Source organism: Tenrec ecaudatus, chromosome 13, assembly GCF_050624435.1.
Source record: "Tenrec ecaudatus isolate mTenEca1 chromosome 13, mTenEca1.hap1, whole genome shotgun sequence".
NCBI lineage: Eukaryota > Metazoa > Chordata > Mammalia > Afrosoricida > Tenrecidae > Tenrec > Tenrec ecaudatus.
In genome coordinates this window covers 99,199,055-99,216,965 of record NC_134542.1, presented here as the reverse complement: position 1 = coordinate 99,216,965, position 17,911 = coordinate 99,199,055, and the positions used below count along the sequence as shown (strand labels likewise).

General features: G+C 40.1%; 1 protein-coding gene across 1 annotated transcript in view; it reads left to right on the top strand.

Annotated features, from left to right (window-relative positions):
• Positions 1 to 6,617: 6,617 nt before the first annotated feature.
• KYNU (kynureninase) overlaps positions 6,618 to 17,911 on the top strand; it is a 123,610-nt gene continuing 112,316 nt past the window's right edge. Inside the window, exon 1 of the mRNA XM_075529253.1 lies at positions 6,618 to 6,789. Within this exon, the coding sequence (XP_075385368.1) occupies positions 6,618 to 6,789 (172 nt within the window). The remainder of the gene's footprint in view (positions 6,790 to 17,911) is intronic.

Sequence of the window (17,911 nt, the reverse complement as noted above, 5' to 3'; positions counted from 1 at the left end):
AGTCCCATTGTTTTCTCCTCCAGATTGTTCATCCAACCTATTTTATTTAGACAGACCTGTGGAGATAATAACGTACAAACACAATACAGAGGAAAACCAAGCAACAAAATGAAACAAAACAACAACAAAAAGCCAATGACAAACAACAACAACACCAAAAAATGAAAAGCCTGTAGTTAGTTCAGGACTGTTTTTTGGCCTTTAGTAGTCTTCTCTGGTCAAGTCTGATCGGGTGCCAAGCCCTGGCCCCAAAGTCTGTTTTTGGTATTACCTGGGGACTTCATTGCTCTGTTTCCCTTGCTGTTCTGTTGCACACTCTTAGTGTTTTGACTCGGTGTGGTGGGATTAGATCTGGTGAAATTCCCACACTCTGTCTCCAGTGTTGTCCACTATATGGCTATGGGTCAGTGAGGGATGTAGTGTCTCATAGTGGGGCCGGCCACGTGGTCTTCTCTGTGGATTGGCTACTCTTAGTGGGAATATCATCCTCAAGACTTGGTGGCCTAGGATGTGCTCCACTCTCTTCCCCCCTCTTCATTTGCTCTTGTGTGCTCTGATCAGACATGTCCCTCTTCCTGAGTTGCAGCTTCAGGGCTGTCCACTGAAATAAATTCTTCTGGGGGCAGGGGCAAGTGTCTACGTAGTTGGGATTGGGGCCGGCCCCTCAAACCTCTCCACTGGTTCCCTACTCCATGCTGGCGTGTCATATTCACATCTATGTGCACCGTGTTGAAATCCGGTCCCTCTTTCCCTGTAGAGATATAAACATTACCATCCCCTTGGGTGGGTTAGTTCCCTGTTCCCCTGATACCCATTTCTTTTTTTTCCCTTCGCCCCCACCTCCTTTTTCTGGAGGCATTGTTTTAAAAGAAGAAATGGATTATGTATATATTACAGAGACCATCTCAAGAATGAAATCAGCAATAACAGTCTGATAAACCCCGCCATTTTTTATCTCCCCATCTCTCCCCTTTCCTGTCCCCCATCCCAGCTATCCTCACAGACATCACCGCCTTGCCTATTCATGTACAACCACATTTATACATCTTCTCTTTTCCTTATAGCAATGATGATATTAAATATTATCTTTGTAAGATCAACTGAATTTGCTAAGCATAGTATTCTCTAGTTTTGTCCATGTCCTGCAGCGTTTACAAGAATTATAATTTTTTAAAAATTGATGCATTAAATTCCATAGTATGAATATACTATCCATTCCTTTATAGTTGGGTTTTTGATTGTTTTCATGTCTTTGCTATTGTGGACATTTCTGTAACAAACATAGGTGTACATATATCTGTTTTGTTGGATACATAATTTCTTTTTCTTTGCTCATAATTTGTTGCCTGGTAGGATTCAAAGGCTCTTGTAGAGACTGGGGTTATCTGCTACCTTGGCAGACACTATAGCCATCCCATGCCCACGCATTGTGTAACTAGATAATTCCTGATTCTGAAAGCGCTTGTTGCATTAACAATAAGTTATTTTTTTTCACTCTTTAAAAATAACTCACTCGGACAATACCCTGATAGACTGTAACCCTATCGTTTCATAGCTACCCTCTATGGTTCTTTTAAAATATTCTCTTGTTTCTGAATCATGAATAATTTCATATATCAGGTCTGTTTAATATATATTAATAATCTAAAAGCTAATATTTGAGAATTATTGAGGGTGTGATACTAGGGGGGAAAAGACTAGGTGTTTTCTACATAAAACAAAGCATCTTTAATGTTGCCTCTTTGTAATAGTAATAGTAATCCAAGAGTAAGTGCTCCTTAGAAGTGAGTATAGTAAGATTTCATCTGCTGTACTTTGTACATGTTATTAGAACATATCAGTCCCTGCAAATGACATCAAAGTCCCTCAATGAGATGAATTGACCCAGTGGCTGCAATACAACCTCTAACATAATACTTGTGAAGGTTTCATAAGACCAGGTGGTGTTTAGTTCTGTTGTACAGGGTTGCTATGAGTCAGAACCACCTCAACAACACTTAACAAAACAATACTCAGAGAAAAAAGCAGCAAGCATGCTTGAAATTCACTCATGTGGTAACTGTGCATGAGGGTTTTGCACTAACGACAGAAGATGTGATGATCTGGGGGATGCCATCAAGCACGTCATCCATGTCAAAAAGTCATTAAAAAAACAGGAAAGAAAGAAAATATCAAAATGGATGTCCAAAGAAGCTCTGAAAGTTGCTGTCAATCCTAGAATAGCTAAAGTACATGGAAGAAACAACCAAGTAAAAGAGCTGAGCAGAAAATTCCAGGAGCAGTCAAGAAGGCAAAGTCAAGTAGCATAATGAAATATGCAAAAATATGAAACTAGAATATAAAACAAGAAGAATGTGTTCATAATATATCAATCTGAAGGCATTGAAGGAAAAAATGAAAATTCAAGTTACCACAATGAAATACTCTATGGGCAATAAAACAAAACAAAAGCAGTATTCTGCCTATTGGTCCGTGTACAGGTTCCAAATGAGCACAATGAAGTGTCTGGAATTCCCATTCTTCCCAATGCTATGCATAGTTTGTTATGATCCAGACAGTTCAATACCTTTGCATAAACTACAATTCACTATTTTTATGTTACGCTCTGCTCTCAGCCATGATTCATCTGATGTCAGCCATGCCATCTTTCATTCATGTCCCTTTCTGAATCCAGCTTGAATTTCTAATAGTATTCTGTTGATATGCTGCTGCAACCATTGTTAAATTATTATTTTTCATTGTTAAATTACTGTAAGCAGAATTTTAATTGCATGTAATACTTATTATATCATTTGATAATTTGCAAATCTTGCTGGGTCACCTTTCTTTGGAATGAGCATACATATAGATTTCTTCCATTCAGCTGGCCAAATAGCTGTCTTCCAAATTTCTTGGCATAGATGCGAGAGTACTGCTAGTGCTTCATCAGTTTGTTGAAATAATTCAATTGGTATTCTATTATAAATTCCAGAACCTTATTTCTGACTAATGCCTTTAGTATAGCTTGGACTTCTTTCATTAACAAGTTCTTGACAACATGTCACTTCTGAAATAGGTTGATGTCAACCAATTCTTTTTAGTATCACAACTCTGCAGATTACTTCTATCTTCTTTTGGTGCTTTCTGCACTTTACAATATTTTGCCCGTGGTTGTTTTTGTTAGATCCCCATCAAGTTGCTTTTGACCCATGTTGACCTTCTGTACAACAGCAAAATAGAAACCAACACCTTGCAGTCCTGTGCCATCTTCCCAATTGTTTTTGTGTTTGAGTTCATTGTTGCAGCCACTGGGTCACTCCATTGCATTGAGGGCCTTCCTCTTTTTCGTTGCCCCTCCACTTTACCATGAGTGATGTCCTTGTCTGAGGACTGGTTTCTACTGACAACATGTCCAAAGTACGTGAGATAAAGTCTCGCCACCATTTCTTGACCTTAAGGAGCATTCCGGCTGTACTTCTTTCAAGACAGATCTATTTGTTCCTTTGGCAGTCCATGGTACTTTCAGTAGTCTTCACTAACACCATAGTACAAATGCATAGATTTTTCTTCATTTTTCCATATTCAATGACCAACTTCCACATACATATAAGGCAATTGAATATATTTTGGCTCAGGCCAGGTGTAGCTTAACCTTAAAAGTAAGATCCTGACTTTTCAACACTTTAACGGGGTCTTGTGCAGCAGATTTACTCAATGCAATGCATAATTTGATCTTGACTGCTGCTTTTTCCAAGAGCATTCATTATGGAGGATCCAAGCAAGACAAAATTCCTGACAACTTCAAGGTTTTCTCTGTTTATCCTGATTTTGGTCAAGTTATGAGGATTTTGGGTTTTTTTTTACATTGAGTTTTAATCCTTACTGAAGGTTGCGATCCTTGATCTTCATCAGCAAGTTCTTCAAGTTCTCTGCAAGGTTGTGTCATCTGCACTTCAAGGTTATTAATAAGCCTTCCTCCAATTCTTATGCTACATTCTTCTTTGTGTAATCCAGATATTCTGATGATTTGCTTGGCAGATAGTTTGAATAAGTATGGTGAGAGGACACAACCCTGACAATTCCTGGGTTTAAACCACGCAGTATTCCCTTGTTCTGTTGGCACAAATTCCTCTTCATTCATGTACAGGTTCCATAGGAGTGTTTTGAAATTCTGTTCTGAAGGCTATCCATAGTTTGTTATGATCCACATATTCAAATGCGTTTGCAAAATGAACTCATAGACAACACCATAATCAACAGAGAAAAAGCTTAGGTTGTCAAGTGTTTCATCCTGCTTGGATCCACAATCTGCTCACGGAAGCAGCGGGCAAGACATGAAAGCATGTATTGCATTGGGAAAATGTTGCACAAGACCTCTGGAAAGTGCTGAAGGACAAGGATGTCATTTTGAGGACTAGGGCTCACCTGGACCCAAGTCCTTGAATTTTCCATCACCGCATACGCATATGAAACTTGGACATTAGATAAGGAGGACAAAATAATATTTGATGCATTTGAATTATTTTGCTGACAAAAAATGTTGAAGTACCACAGATTGCCAGAGTAACAAACAAATCTGTCTTGGAGGAAGTGCAGCCAGAAAGGTCTTTAGTAGAGTTCTGGCGAGACGTCATCTCGTATACTTTGGATACGTTAGGAGGAGAGCGATCAATGCCTAGGAAAGGCCCTTCTGTTTGGTAAAGTGAAAGGGCAGTGAAAGAGAAGATGACCCCTGCGGAGATGAATTGACACAGGGGCTCCATCAATGGGCTCAAGTACAACAACTGTGAGGTAGGAATAGGACCAAGAAATGTTAATGCTCACCGTGTATCGGGTCACGATGAGCAATAACTGCCTCAATGACACTTAGCAACAACAACAATGGGGTCTAATTTTTTTTAACATAAATAGTATATAAAGCGCTAACACTTCATAATGCTGTTATGACTTTGTTGTGGTTGTTAGGTGCCACCAAGTCAGTTCTGGCCCATGGAGGCCTTATGCACACAAAAGGAAACACTGCTCCGTTTCCACCCTTCTCACGATTGTCTCCAGGCTTTCGCCCATTGTTGCAGTCATGGTGTCAATGCATCTCCTTGAGGTCCCCCCTCTTTCTTCACTGTCCCTCTACTTGACCAAACACAGCATCCTTCTCCGGGGACTGGTCTCTCGGCACTGTCCAATGTATGTAAGGGGAAGTCTCTCCAGCCTTGGTTCCCACGAGCACTCTAGCCAAACTTCTATCAAGACAGATCGATTTGTTCCTCTAGAGGTCCATGGTCCTTTCAGTATTCCTCTCCAGCCCCACAATTCAATGCAGCTGTTCTTCTGCCGTCTCCCTTTCTCAACATCCAACTTTCGCATGCATCTGAGGCAATTAAAATACCATGGCTTGATGTAGACATGTTTTAGTCTTCAATGTAACATCTTTGCTTTTCAATACTTTAAAGAGCTCGTAAGCAGCAGATTTACCCAGTGTATTGCATCTTTTAATCTCTTGACTCTTGCTTCCATGAGCATTGATTGTGGATTCAATCAAGACAAAATCCTCGACAATTTCATTCTTTTCTCCATTATCATGGTGTTACCTATTGGTCTGGTTCTGAGGATTTGGTTTTCTTCATATTGAGATATAACATATACTGAAGTTTACAATACTTGATCTTCATCAGCAATTATGTCAAACAAAGTTGTTTTTTATCTGCCTATAGCAGATTAAGCCTTATTTCAATCCTGATATAAAATTCTTCATATAATTCAGCTTCTCTGATTACTTGCTCAGCAACAGATTTAATAAGTCTGATGAGAGGACACAACCCTGATACACACCTTTCCTGATTCTAAACCATGCAGTATGCCCTTGTTCTGTTTGTACAACTGTCTCTTGATCCATGGGCAGTTTCCACAAGAGCACAATAAGTGGTCTGGAATTCCGTTCTTTTCAGGGCTCTCCATAGTTGGTCATTTTCCCCATAATGAAATGCCTTGACATAGTCAATAAACACAAGCAAACATCTTTCTGCTATTCTCTCCTTTCAGTCAAGCTCTATCTGAAATCAACAACGATAATCCCTTGTTACACGTCCTAGTTTGGCATTCTGTTTAGTCACCATTCTCGGGAGCGGTTATAAATATGGATCTCTTCCAGTCACTTGTCCAGATAGGTGTGCAAATTTAAGGACAGAGATGAGTGAGTGCTTGCAGTGCTTCATCAACTTGTCGAAACATTTCAATTGGTGTTCCATGAATTCCTGGAGCCTTGTCTTTCATTAATGCTCTCAGCGAAGGCTGAAGTGCTTCCTTTAGCACCATTAATTTTGTTCATATGCTGCTTCCTGGAATAGTGGAATGTTGAGTAGTTCTTTTTTGATGAAATTACACTGTATATGCTTTCCATCTTCTTTTGATATTATTACATTGCTCATATATAATTTAGTTCTTTCATTAACCTTGTTACTATTATTTCCTTCATTTTCCCAATAATAAAAACTGAGGCATAGGACTCAATATCATTTTGCAATTATGTGATTTCAGAAGTTAGGAAGATGAGAATCATAGTTTAAAAATCGGATTTACTGGTCTAGCTTATTTTTTACATGAAGATGGTGACAGTTATTTTTTTCCCTAGAGAAAACCTTATGATGGAGCCCTCACCTTCTGAATTACCAGCTGACACCGTACGACACATTGCGTCTCAACTTGGATGTCAGCCTACAGATGAGAGAGTTGCTCTCCACCTTGATGAGAAAGACAAACTGAGGCACTTCAGAGACTGCTTCTTCATCCCCAAAGTGCAGGATCTACCTCCAAGTAAGACATTGCTAGAAGCTGTTTTTTTAAACAATATCTTTATTACTTTATTGGCATGTGCTACTCTACGCATTTATCATAAATCTTTGGATTGTTGTCTAACTGCATAAAGACTCATTCCAAGCTCGTCTAGAAGCAGTAGATCTCTGTTGCTATTAGATCAACCTGTCAGTTTCCTTGAACCATAAATTCTTTGTACTTCCTCTCATCCTCTGAATAAAATGCTGATGTTCTTAACGACTTCTCTGAACAGCAGAGTGACTGAGCGGAAAATAGGTGCATTCACTTGTGCTTTAAGCACTTCGAGCTCAGAACAATTGTGTTTCACTAGAATATGAGAGTGAGTTGGCACTTGAACTACATGGCCTTGAATTGGTGGGACCACTTAATGGCAGATATCCCCGCCCGCCCCATCCTTGCTATTGTTCTCAGTTTGTATTGAGACTATTCACTTAAAATAACATGCAATGCTCATTCTATCTTTAAGAGCAGTTCATCTCTCTAGTTACTGCTCTTATGAAGATAACTCTCATGAGCAGATGATTATAATAACATGGTGTTTTAATTGGATCCTGGCACACTTTTACTTATCACAGTAAGCAGGAAAGAAAAATCCAAATATAAGCAGACCCATGAGCAGTTGGAATCAGTTTTGTTCAAGGGTCAATTGCAATGTAGTAGTGGATTTTTGACTGTGGGGACTCGGTGTTTCTAACCCCGCCTTGTTTTTGGTGGCACCCGTTTATGAAAGCATGAGCACTGTTTGGGAAGTGGAGGAGTGTGTAAGGAACACTATGTGAATACACATCTATGCATGCTGTGAGTAACGATGGAGTTTATTTCACTATTAGATGCTGTAGTGAAGTGAAGCGTCTTAATAAAGCTCTTTTACGTCTCCATAACTCTTGAGAAATGATTGGGTGGACAATGAAAACAGGACTTGTGTAAAACAAATGTAGGGGATTGGTAAGCTTTTGTTGATACTTCCATGGCTCTAAGGATGATCCATCTTAGAAGCAGACGCAGAGAGAAACACAAGGACCATCATCAGAGAGGAGCCAGCAAAGCAGCAAAGTCGAGATGTCAGTGGCAGAGTCTGAGACCAGCGGTACCAGAGAGGGTAGTGGAAATGGAAATGGAGAGAAAGGGAAAGACAGTCTAGAAGCATTTGAAATGTTCATTAAGTATACCTGATATAATATTAAAGCACATGTAGCATGAATCAAACTTTCTGGTGGAAGTTAACAGTGATATTACTAGTCTGTTTTGAATTGCTTATTAAAAAAAAGTCTCCTTTGGTTGCTCTGCCAGTTTTGGCTTTGATTTCATAAGCCAAGAGGCACCAGCTATCTTCAATGCAAATGGAAGCATAGAGGATGCTCTGCAGGACTTTAAATCTTAAAAAATAAGAGTGACATACTCAGGTAGATCATGTATAAAATCATTTAGTTTATGACAATGCACTAAAGAAACACAAGCAAGATCCCATAACATTCATTTCTGAACCAGAGAATTGTAATTAACAATTGTAATTCAAATGTGTGTTGTCTTAATTAACGTTCTCGATTTTACTTCTCTGGGTCCTAATGTCTATTGCAATGACTACACAGAACTCACAGCCAAAATTCATGATTAGAGGACTTAATACATGTTAACAAATTGTAATGCCAATAAGAAATGCTCAGGGTTGAATTGTTACAAAGTTCTATTAAGTCTGCTAATAAATACCCACAGGGCAGCCAGCCACTCTGCTGTATGCTTAATCCAATGGCATTTGGCTTAAGCTCTGTGTGTTAGTAAAGACAGCTCCTTGAAGTAAGTGTCCAAAGGTACCCCACCATAGTATGGTTCTGCTCAAAGGCACTCAGCTGTACTTATGTGGGTCAGCAAGTCCAATTTCCCCTAATTAAGTGCTGCTCAGAGAAAACCCTACTGCACAGCCAGCCTCCTGCACAAAAGCACTCACCTCCACTTGCTCCGTGGGGTGGGAAGCCCATCACTCCATTCCATGCTCTAGCTTCTAGTTCTGCTGCTGCTTCCCTGATAGTAGAGCTGTCTTAAGAATTCAGGAGGTTCACTGCACAGAAATATTTTTTTAAATCATTCTATTGTGGGCTCACACAGCTCTTATCACAATCCATACATATATCCATTGTGTCAAGCACATTTGTACATATATTGCCCTCATCACTTTCAAAACAATTTCTTTCTACTTGAGCTCTTGGTATCAGCTCCTCATTTATTTTCCTGCCTTCTCCTACCCTCTCTCCCTCATGAACTCTTGATAATTTATAAGTTATTATTATTTTTTCATGCCTTACTCTAACCAATGTCTCCTTTCACCCACTTTTCTGTTGTCCATTCCCCTGGGAGGGGATTATATGTAGATATTTGTGATAGAATCTCCCTTTCACCTTCCCACCTTCCCCTTACCATCCTGGCATCACGACTCTCATTGTTGGTTCAGAGGGGTTTATCTGTCCTGGATTCCCTGTGTTTCCAGCTTTTATCTGTACCTGTGTACATGCTCTGTTCTAGCTGGATTTGTAAGGTAGAATTGAGATCATGTTAGTGGGGGTGGAGGAGGAAGCATTACAGAACTAGAGGAAAGTTATATGTTTCCTCGGTGCTATATTGCATCTTGACTGCTTGTCTCTTTCTTGTGACCCTTCTGTAAGGGGATGTACAATTGTCTAGATGGGCTCTGGGTCTCCACATTCTCCTTTATTCACATTGATATGATTTTTTGTTCTGGGTTTTGATGCCTGATACCTGATCACATAGACATCTCATGATCACACAGGTTGGTGTGCTTTTTCCATGTAGGCTTGTTGCTTCTCAGCTAGATTGTTGCTTGTTTATCTTTAAAACTTTAAGACCCCAGATGCTATATCTTGTGATAGCCAGGCACTATCGATTTTCTTCATCACATTTGTTTATGCACCCATTTTGTCTTCAGTGATTGTGTTGGGAAGGTGAGCCTCATGGAATACCAGGTTATTAGAACAAAGTGTTCTTGCATTGAGGGAATACTTGAATAAAAGCCCAATGTCTGCCTGCTACCTCAATACTTAGGATATAAATATATGTACATAGAACTATTTCCTTATTGTTATATATAAACATATATGCATATGTACAACCTGTATTTAGACCTCTATAAATGTCCTTTTCCTCCTACTTCTTTCCTCTATTTACTTTTAAATTCTTCTTGTCCCACTATAATTTTCAGCCTTCATTCTGTTTCAGGAATTCCTCTCAGTTATATTGCCCTTGATCAAGTCTTATCAGACATCCTACTCCCTCTTTGCCATCAATTTTAGATCACTTGTTGTTCCCTTGTCCCTGGTTTTCTTAACACCTACTTCCATTACCCTTGCCACCTCCTCTCTGTTCCCCCGGAATCATTGGTCCCATTGTTTTCTCCTAAAGATTGTTTATTCCACCTATCTTATCTAGACAGACATGCAGAGACAAGAATAAGCACAAAAACAAGACAAAGAAAAACAAAACAACAAACCAACAAGATACCATCGAGCCACCCCCCCCCACACACAAAAAAAATCCTATAAATAGTTCCAGGTATGTTTGCTGACCTTTAGATGTGTTTTCTGGTTGAGTCTGATGGGGTATTGTGCCCTGGCTCCAAAGTCTATTTTTGGAATTTCCCAGGGAGTCATTGATTTTATCCCCTCGCTGCTCTGGTGCCCGCCCTTAGCATTTTGCCCCAATGATGTCACAGAAATCTTGAGTCCAGAGTTTTCGCTCCCTCCTGGTTCTTGCTGGTAACGGGATTCCTCCTCCTGCTTCTCAGAGGGCTCATTTTCTGCACAGCTGATTGCCACCCCAGGATATCCTATTCACAATTACTGATAGGTCAATCCTACCAGTGTCTTCTTACACCTTCTTCCCAGACCCATGCAAGGAAAGGCCATTTGGTGTGTAAGAAACCTTGTGTAGAAGAGTTACCTAGATAATTCACTGTCTTTCCACAATGTTAACTGTTAGTTTAATGGTTAGTGTCCCAGTCTTTAGACATGTCACAAGTTGTTTACTTGTCACAAATGTGTCATATGTTGTTTACTTGTCACAAATTGTCTGGAGGAAGGCTTGGCCATTGCTCACACTTGGTCTGGTTACGACATAACTGGGCTTTTTGTTTGTTTGCTTGTTTTACTTTATCCTATTGTCTCAAACACCAGGAGAGAATCTCAGTTCAGTGTCCCAGTCTTCAGGGGGATGCTTTAAAGAAGGTTTCACGTTTACCTTTTTTGAGTGATTGAGAAGTAATTCAGAGTTGTATGTAGAATTCTTACCTTGACCTCTCAAAATAATATCAGTTGACTCAGAGATAGTTTGTTCCACCTTCCTTCCAGGGTTAGAGATTAGCTGAATGTATCATCTTCTATTCAAAATAAGAATCAGGATTATTTAGATTTATATTCAAAGGTTAGTTTGCAAAGATTAACTGAAGTATGTTTTGATTTATTAATGTTTGCAAGGTCAAGGACAACCTAAAGTTTAATTGCCACATTCTTCACATTATTCTAGGTTTCTTTGTTTAAATTCAGAAATGTTATAAATAACTATCAAATGAATTATTGTTTTAAAAAAACATTGTTTTTATGTCCCTGCTATGAGTGCTTGTGCATTTCCCAGAGGACTTTTACTTTTAGAAATTTAGAAATCAATAAATATTTCAGCATTCAAGTTTATCATAATAAACTCATTTAATTTCCAGATAGGGCAAGACATGATATTCTTTTTAGAATTGGAAAATTAAAAATATTAGTTCAATGGTCAGACTCCTAACTTAGGTTATCTGGAAGAAAGCGTGGTCATGACTTGAATTCACTGCTGGTCCCTCTGAGCCAGGATCTGTGGTCAGTTGGGCAGGCAGAGTCTGCAAGCTCTCCATATCTAGAGATAGTAAGAGACCCCAAAAAGAAAATCCTTGCCTCTGCTTTCTTCTCAAAAGGATATATATATTTTTTTATTTTGAAATTTACTTTTTATTTTATTTTATATTTTTTAACAATTTATTGGGGCTCATACAACTCTTATCACAGTTCATACATATACATACATCAATTGTATAAAGCACATCCATACATTCCCTGCCCCAATCATTCTCAAAGCATTTGCTCTCCACTTTAGCCCCTTGCATCAGGTCCTCTTTTTTTTCCCCCTCCCTCCCCTTTCCCCCCTCCTTCATGCGCCCTTGGTAATTTATACATCGTTATTTTGTCATATCTTGCCCTATCCGGAGTCTCCCTTCCCCCCCTTCTCTGCCGTCCCTCTCCCAAGAAAGAGGTCACATGTGGATCCTTGTAATCAGTTCCCCCTTTCCAACCCACTCACCCTCCGCTCTCCCAGCATCGCCCCTCACACCCTTGGTCTTGAAGGTATCATCCACCCTGGATTCCCTGTACCTCCAGCCCTCATATGTACCAGTGTACAGCCTCTGCCCTATCCAGCCTTGCAAGGTAGAATTCGGATCATGGTAGTTGCGGGGAGGAAGCATCCAGGATCTGGGGGAAAGCTGTGTTCTTCATCGGTACTACCTCGCACCCTAATTAACCCATCTCCTCTCCTAAACCCCTCTATGAGGGGATCTCCATTGGCCGACACTTGGGCCTTGGGTCTCCACTCTGCACTTCCCCCTTCATTTAATATGATATACACACACACACACACACACACACAGACATACACACACATATATCTTTTTTTTTTTGCATGATGCCTTATACCTTGTCCCTTGGCACCTCATGATCGCACCGGCTGGTGTGCTTCTTCCATGTGGGCTTTTTTGCTTCTGAGCTAGGTGGCCGCTTGTTAAGGATATTTTTTATATAGCTTTTCAACCTTCATATCTTGTGATAAGGGTGAGATGATTGTCATGTTTACTATGTAATATGTTTTCTTCAAGGTCAAATATTTGCTCAAGGCTACGTCTTTGGAGATCAAGGGGTTGCTTACAACATTCTTAATGTCTCCTGTTACAGAGATTTAACTTTATGTTGCTTCTCTTATTATATCAGATATGTGCCAACTCACTTAGAAAGGTTGTTTGTAACATTCATAATGTGCCATAGGCACCTTTTAGAGATTTAGCCTTATGTTACATTTCTCTGTTCATATTAGGTGTATGTCAGGGGCCATTGTGTATGACATGACTCACATCATTAACATACTTCCATTTTCCAACCAACTTGTAGTTTCTAAGAGCTTGTAAGTTATAATGATTTGTAAGTTTCTAGCTAGAGAGCACTGCAGGGGCATATGCATATATCTTCTTAACTTTATATTTATATAACTTTATAGTTATATATTTATAACTTCATATCATGAGTGAGTTTTACTCCTGCAGTTTTAAGAAAAGTATTGAAAGCAGTATGACAACCTGTAAGATTGTATAGATATTTATAGAAAGTATAAATATAAATACCTCTGGAGAGTGTAGTAATGTATTATATATCTAAATGAGTCCAAATGTTGACTGCGCCAAAATGATGACTTTTTTACCTGGGTGGATGCAACCGTGGCAGCACCTAGCAAATAGGCTAGAGACTGTCTTGCTCTGGGAGAGGGAGAAGTTCCATCAGCAGCGCAATCCATGAGTCCATTGAGTACGTCTCTCACGTTTTCAACCACGGAAGCCACTCTTGCAAGCAAATTAGGTACTTAATGTCATAGGTGGAGATGGGCAATGTGTGGTCCCTACAGATGACTGGATTTCAATAAGAAAACCTCTGGACCCATGGGGTGTAAAGCACCTAGAGGTGAATCATCGAGTATTTCCACAGACTCAGAGACCTAGGAGCTGAAATCATCAGTCCTTAGATCAGTTCCAGGGGAGATGCTTTCCCAGAGAAGGATGTTTTGCCACTCTTCAAAAGAGCCGGGATGGTGCAAGAGTTGGGATGATGAAATGATTGAATGAAGCATGGTTCGAACTGGGCTCAGCAGGACAGTTCATGGCCCAGCAGAAGTGGAGAGTTCACTTGAGGTAGAGGACACTGGCGATTTGGTGCCAGCTAGAGCACTAGGCATCCCGGGGGTGCAGAAGGATACGTGTTGGATTGCTACCTTCAATGTCAGAGGTTTAAATCCACCACCCACTCCTTGGGAGAAAGATGAGGCTGTCTGCTTTCTTAAAGAATTACATTCTCAGAATCCCTGTGGAGCAATTCTAGTCTGTGCTATTAGTCAAAATCAATAGCAGCGGAAGCTGATTTTTACCGGACTTAGCGCACTAGGTGGGTGTGTAATATTTTTAAGACGTATGGAAATCCACGCTATTGGTTTAGCATTCATTGACTTGAGCTAGACTGACAAAGATAAAACAAGAGCTGCAAAAAGTGAATGCCAGCAATAGGGAATGAAATTAGGAAAGTGTCCATAACAGGCATGCCCACGTAGTTAGCCCCATTAGTCACTGGGGAGCTAAGCTTTCCTTTGCTAACTCTCTTATTCGATTTTATAAGAAGTTTATTCTTGCTTACGATACAAAGGGTACCTGCCCCAAACCGGAACTGCGCTGGGCAGAGAGGCGCGTTCATTGCATGCAGTATGGATTTTTTCTTCTAGGACAACGCATCAAGCAACTATCTTTGAGTGTCGCCTGGGAATGTTCTTTCTGGTTTCACTTGAATCTCATTTTTTGGTGATGGACAATTTAAGAGAACAGTGTGTGGCTGTGAAATTTTGTTTCTTGCTCAGGAAAAATGCTGCAAACACTGTTGTGATGTTGAACACAGCTGACACGGACAGCACCATGGGAAAGCCACAGCATATGAGTGATTCTCATTCTGGATGTCCATCAACGTCCCGAAGGGACAGAAATGTGGGCTCCTAGTGCATTTGGAGTTCATTCCAGCAGCCCACACTGATAATCAAGCTTTCAATTTAGAGGTTCTGAGAAGATTGTATGAGTGTGCAACAACAACAACAACAAAAGCCTGATTTGTGGCAGATGAGGGACAAGTTTTGCCACCATGCCAAAACACCTGCTCATGCAGCCCTCTCACTGTGCCATTTTTGGCCAATAAACAGCACGACTCTATTGTCCCACACACCTGACTTACCTGACCTTGCTCTATGTAACATCTTTTTCCTTCTGTGAATAAAAAGGGACATGAAAGGGCAGCTATATGAAGATGTAGACGAGGTGAAGAAAAAAATTAAGAGAAGAGCTGTCAGCCATCCACACAGAGGCATTTGAAAAATGTTTCCAAGGATGGAATTGCAGATTTGACAAGTGTATTAAGTGTAATGGGGAATTGAAAGTGATAAGATTGTTTTGTAAAAAAATTAAATGCATAGCTTTAAAAAATTTTATTTTGCGTACCACCTTGTATTATTTATCATTTATGGTATTAAATAAATTAATATTCTAAAAACTAAACCGAACTCACTGCCATTGAGTGGATGCTGACTCTATAGGACCCCAGAGTAGATCTGTCCAGTGAGTTTCCAAGACTGTAACTCTTACAGGAATAGAAAATCCAGTCTTTCTCCTATGGAGCAACTGGGGTTTTGAACTACTGGCCTTGCAGTTAGCAGTCCATGTGTAACTATTATTCCACTTAAGGAGAGTAACTTTCTTTCTTTTTAGTCTGTTCTTAGTCTGGAAGCTCTGCTGAATCCTGTTCACTTTTGGTGAAGCCCCCCCACCCCCTCAGCATTTAAGTTGCCAGCGACCTAGCATCTGGCATCACAGAAACACACAAACCACTGAAGTACATCAAACCGACAGACAAGATGACACTTTGAGGAACAGGGTGCATCTGATCCAAACCACACAGTTTTCAGTTGCTCACATGCATGTGACAGTTGGACCTTGAATAAAGGAGAAGGAAGAAGAATTGATGCACGTGCATTGTGCTGCTGGCCAAGCTCACTGAAAGTACCAGGGACGGCTAGAATGCCAATTCTTAATTGAAAGTGTTAGATGCCCTAAGAAATAGATTGACAAGATGAAGGCTGACAGCTCTTTACCAATGATTCTAATAGGCATCATTGACCCTTTGTCTAACTCTGAAACGAACTAATATTCATGCAGGATAGTGAACACATGGAGTGGTTTAGGGCTACAAGGTCCTTAGTTATAAAACTTGCAGCCAGTCCATCAATATAACAGCATTAGAGATTTTAAAATCTTGTTTTTCCATATCCCATATTATAGGATCAGATCAAATTATGCATTTCACTAGGTATCAACTATAAATATGGGCTAAACATAAAGGAATCTAATAGAACTTGCATTTACCTTAAAGCCATCTAGGAGCATGTAGTGTTTAATCATATAACGGTTTCTTTAAAGAAATCAAGATTCCTAACTGTGTTAGGTTTTGTATCAAATCACGTAAGTCATGAGCATCCCTTGATATGATCTGACATAGTTTGTTGAACTCCACAATGGGATCTTCTGTGAAGCAGCCAAACAGTCGTGGGGAGAATTAAACAAACAAACAACCTCACTGCTGTTGAGTGGAGCCTGACTCATAGCAACCCTATCGGATGAGCTAGAATAGCCGCTATGGCTTGTGGACACTGTCGCTGTCAATTGCCCGTGGGCTTGTCACGCTGTGGTGGCTTGAGCATTGCTGTGATGCTGGAAGCGATGTCACTGGCAGTTCAGGAGCCAGCAGAGTCTGAACAGGTTTCAGCGGAGCTCCCAGACTAAGAACAGCCTGAAAACAAGGACTAGCTTGTTCACTGCTGGTGAGTAAACTCCTAAGGACCTTCATCGCAGATGGGGCATGACTCATGAGATGAAATAGCTGGAAACATTAATTATCTTGGAACTTGGAATGTAGGAAGTATGAACACAGGAAAATTGGAAGTTGTCAAAAATGAGATGGAATTTATAAAGATTCATTTCCTGAGCATTAGTGAGCTGAAATGGACTAGTGTTGGGTTAGAAGATCATATGGGTTACTATACCAGGAATGAGGGATTCAAGAGGAATGGCCTTCTCTTTGCTGTAAAAATGGACATTTCCAGATCAATCTTAAAGCACCGTGCTGTGTCTGATAGGATTATATCAATCTGCATAAAAGGAATTCCAGTTAATGCTACTATTATTCAAATATATTCACCAATCACTGCATCTAGTGAAGCAGAAATTGAAGTCTACCATCATCTTCAGTCAGAAATTTATCAAACATGCAATCAAGGTGCTTTGATAACTGCTGGTGATTGGAATGAAAAAAAATGGAAGCAAAGTGGAAGGAACAGGTGTTAGAAAACATGGTCTTAGTGATAGAAATTAAGCTGGAGATTACACAATAGAATTTTTCCATGAGCAAGGATTTCTTTATAGGAAAATAGCTTTTCCCAGCAGCACAGATGGCACCTATGCACATGGATACCTGCAGCTGGAATACAGAGAACTCATATGGCCTACATCTGTGGGAAGAGATGATGGAGAAGCTCAATGTCAGCAGCTAAAACCAGGCCAGGACCGGACCATGGTTGAAGCTGAAGCGAATGAAAACAAGTCTACCAGAGTCAAAAATAGATTATTCAGTAAATTTTGACAACACCTTAAAAACAGATTGGTGATACCAAGAACATCATTTATGAAGAAAGAAAAGGGTCATTAAAAAGACAAGAAAGGGCTCAAATAGAAAGCTGGGGTCAGTTTCTCAAGATGGAGGGAGAGGGAGAAGACCACTCAGTTGCTGAATTGTGCTAAGGTCACCCCAAATCAGCAGACCCAACCCACTCCCACAGGCATGACAAGCAAACCTTACTGAAAATTCAAGTGAAGATGCTTGTGGGTAAACTGGGTGGAGCAACATCCCATGGGGGTGACCAAGCTTATACTTATAGAACTCAAGGGAGACTATGCCCAGTATGATGATGCCAATTGGATACCTTTGACCTAGTTTCTATCCAGTCCTTAGTGACACAGGCCATATGCTATAAACTAAAGAGACTTTAGACTCCATCCTTTCAGGTACACAACATCCTTCATAGGCCCCAGCCGAAGGATTTGATGTGGACATCCCAGGAAGTAAACTGGGATTTCCCTCAAACTCACCTGGGGAATATTTAAGAAACTGACATACACTTTTGGACTTGGGCTGAAGCACTCTAGTGTGAAAAAGCA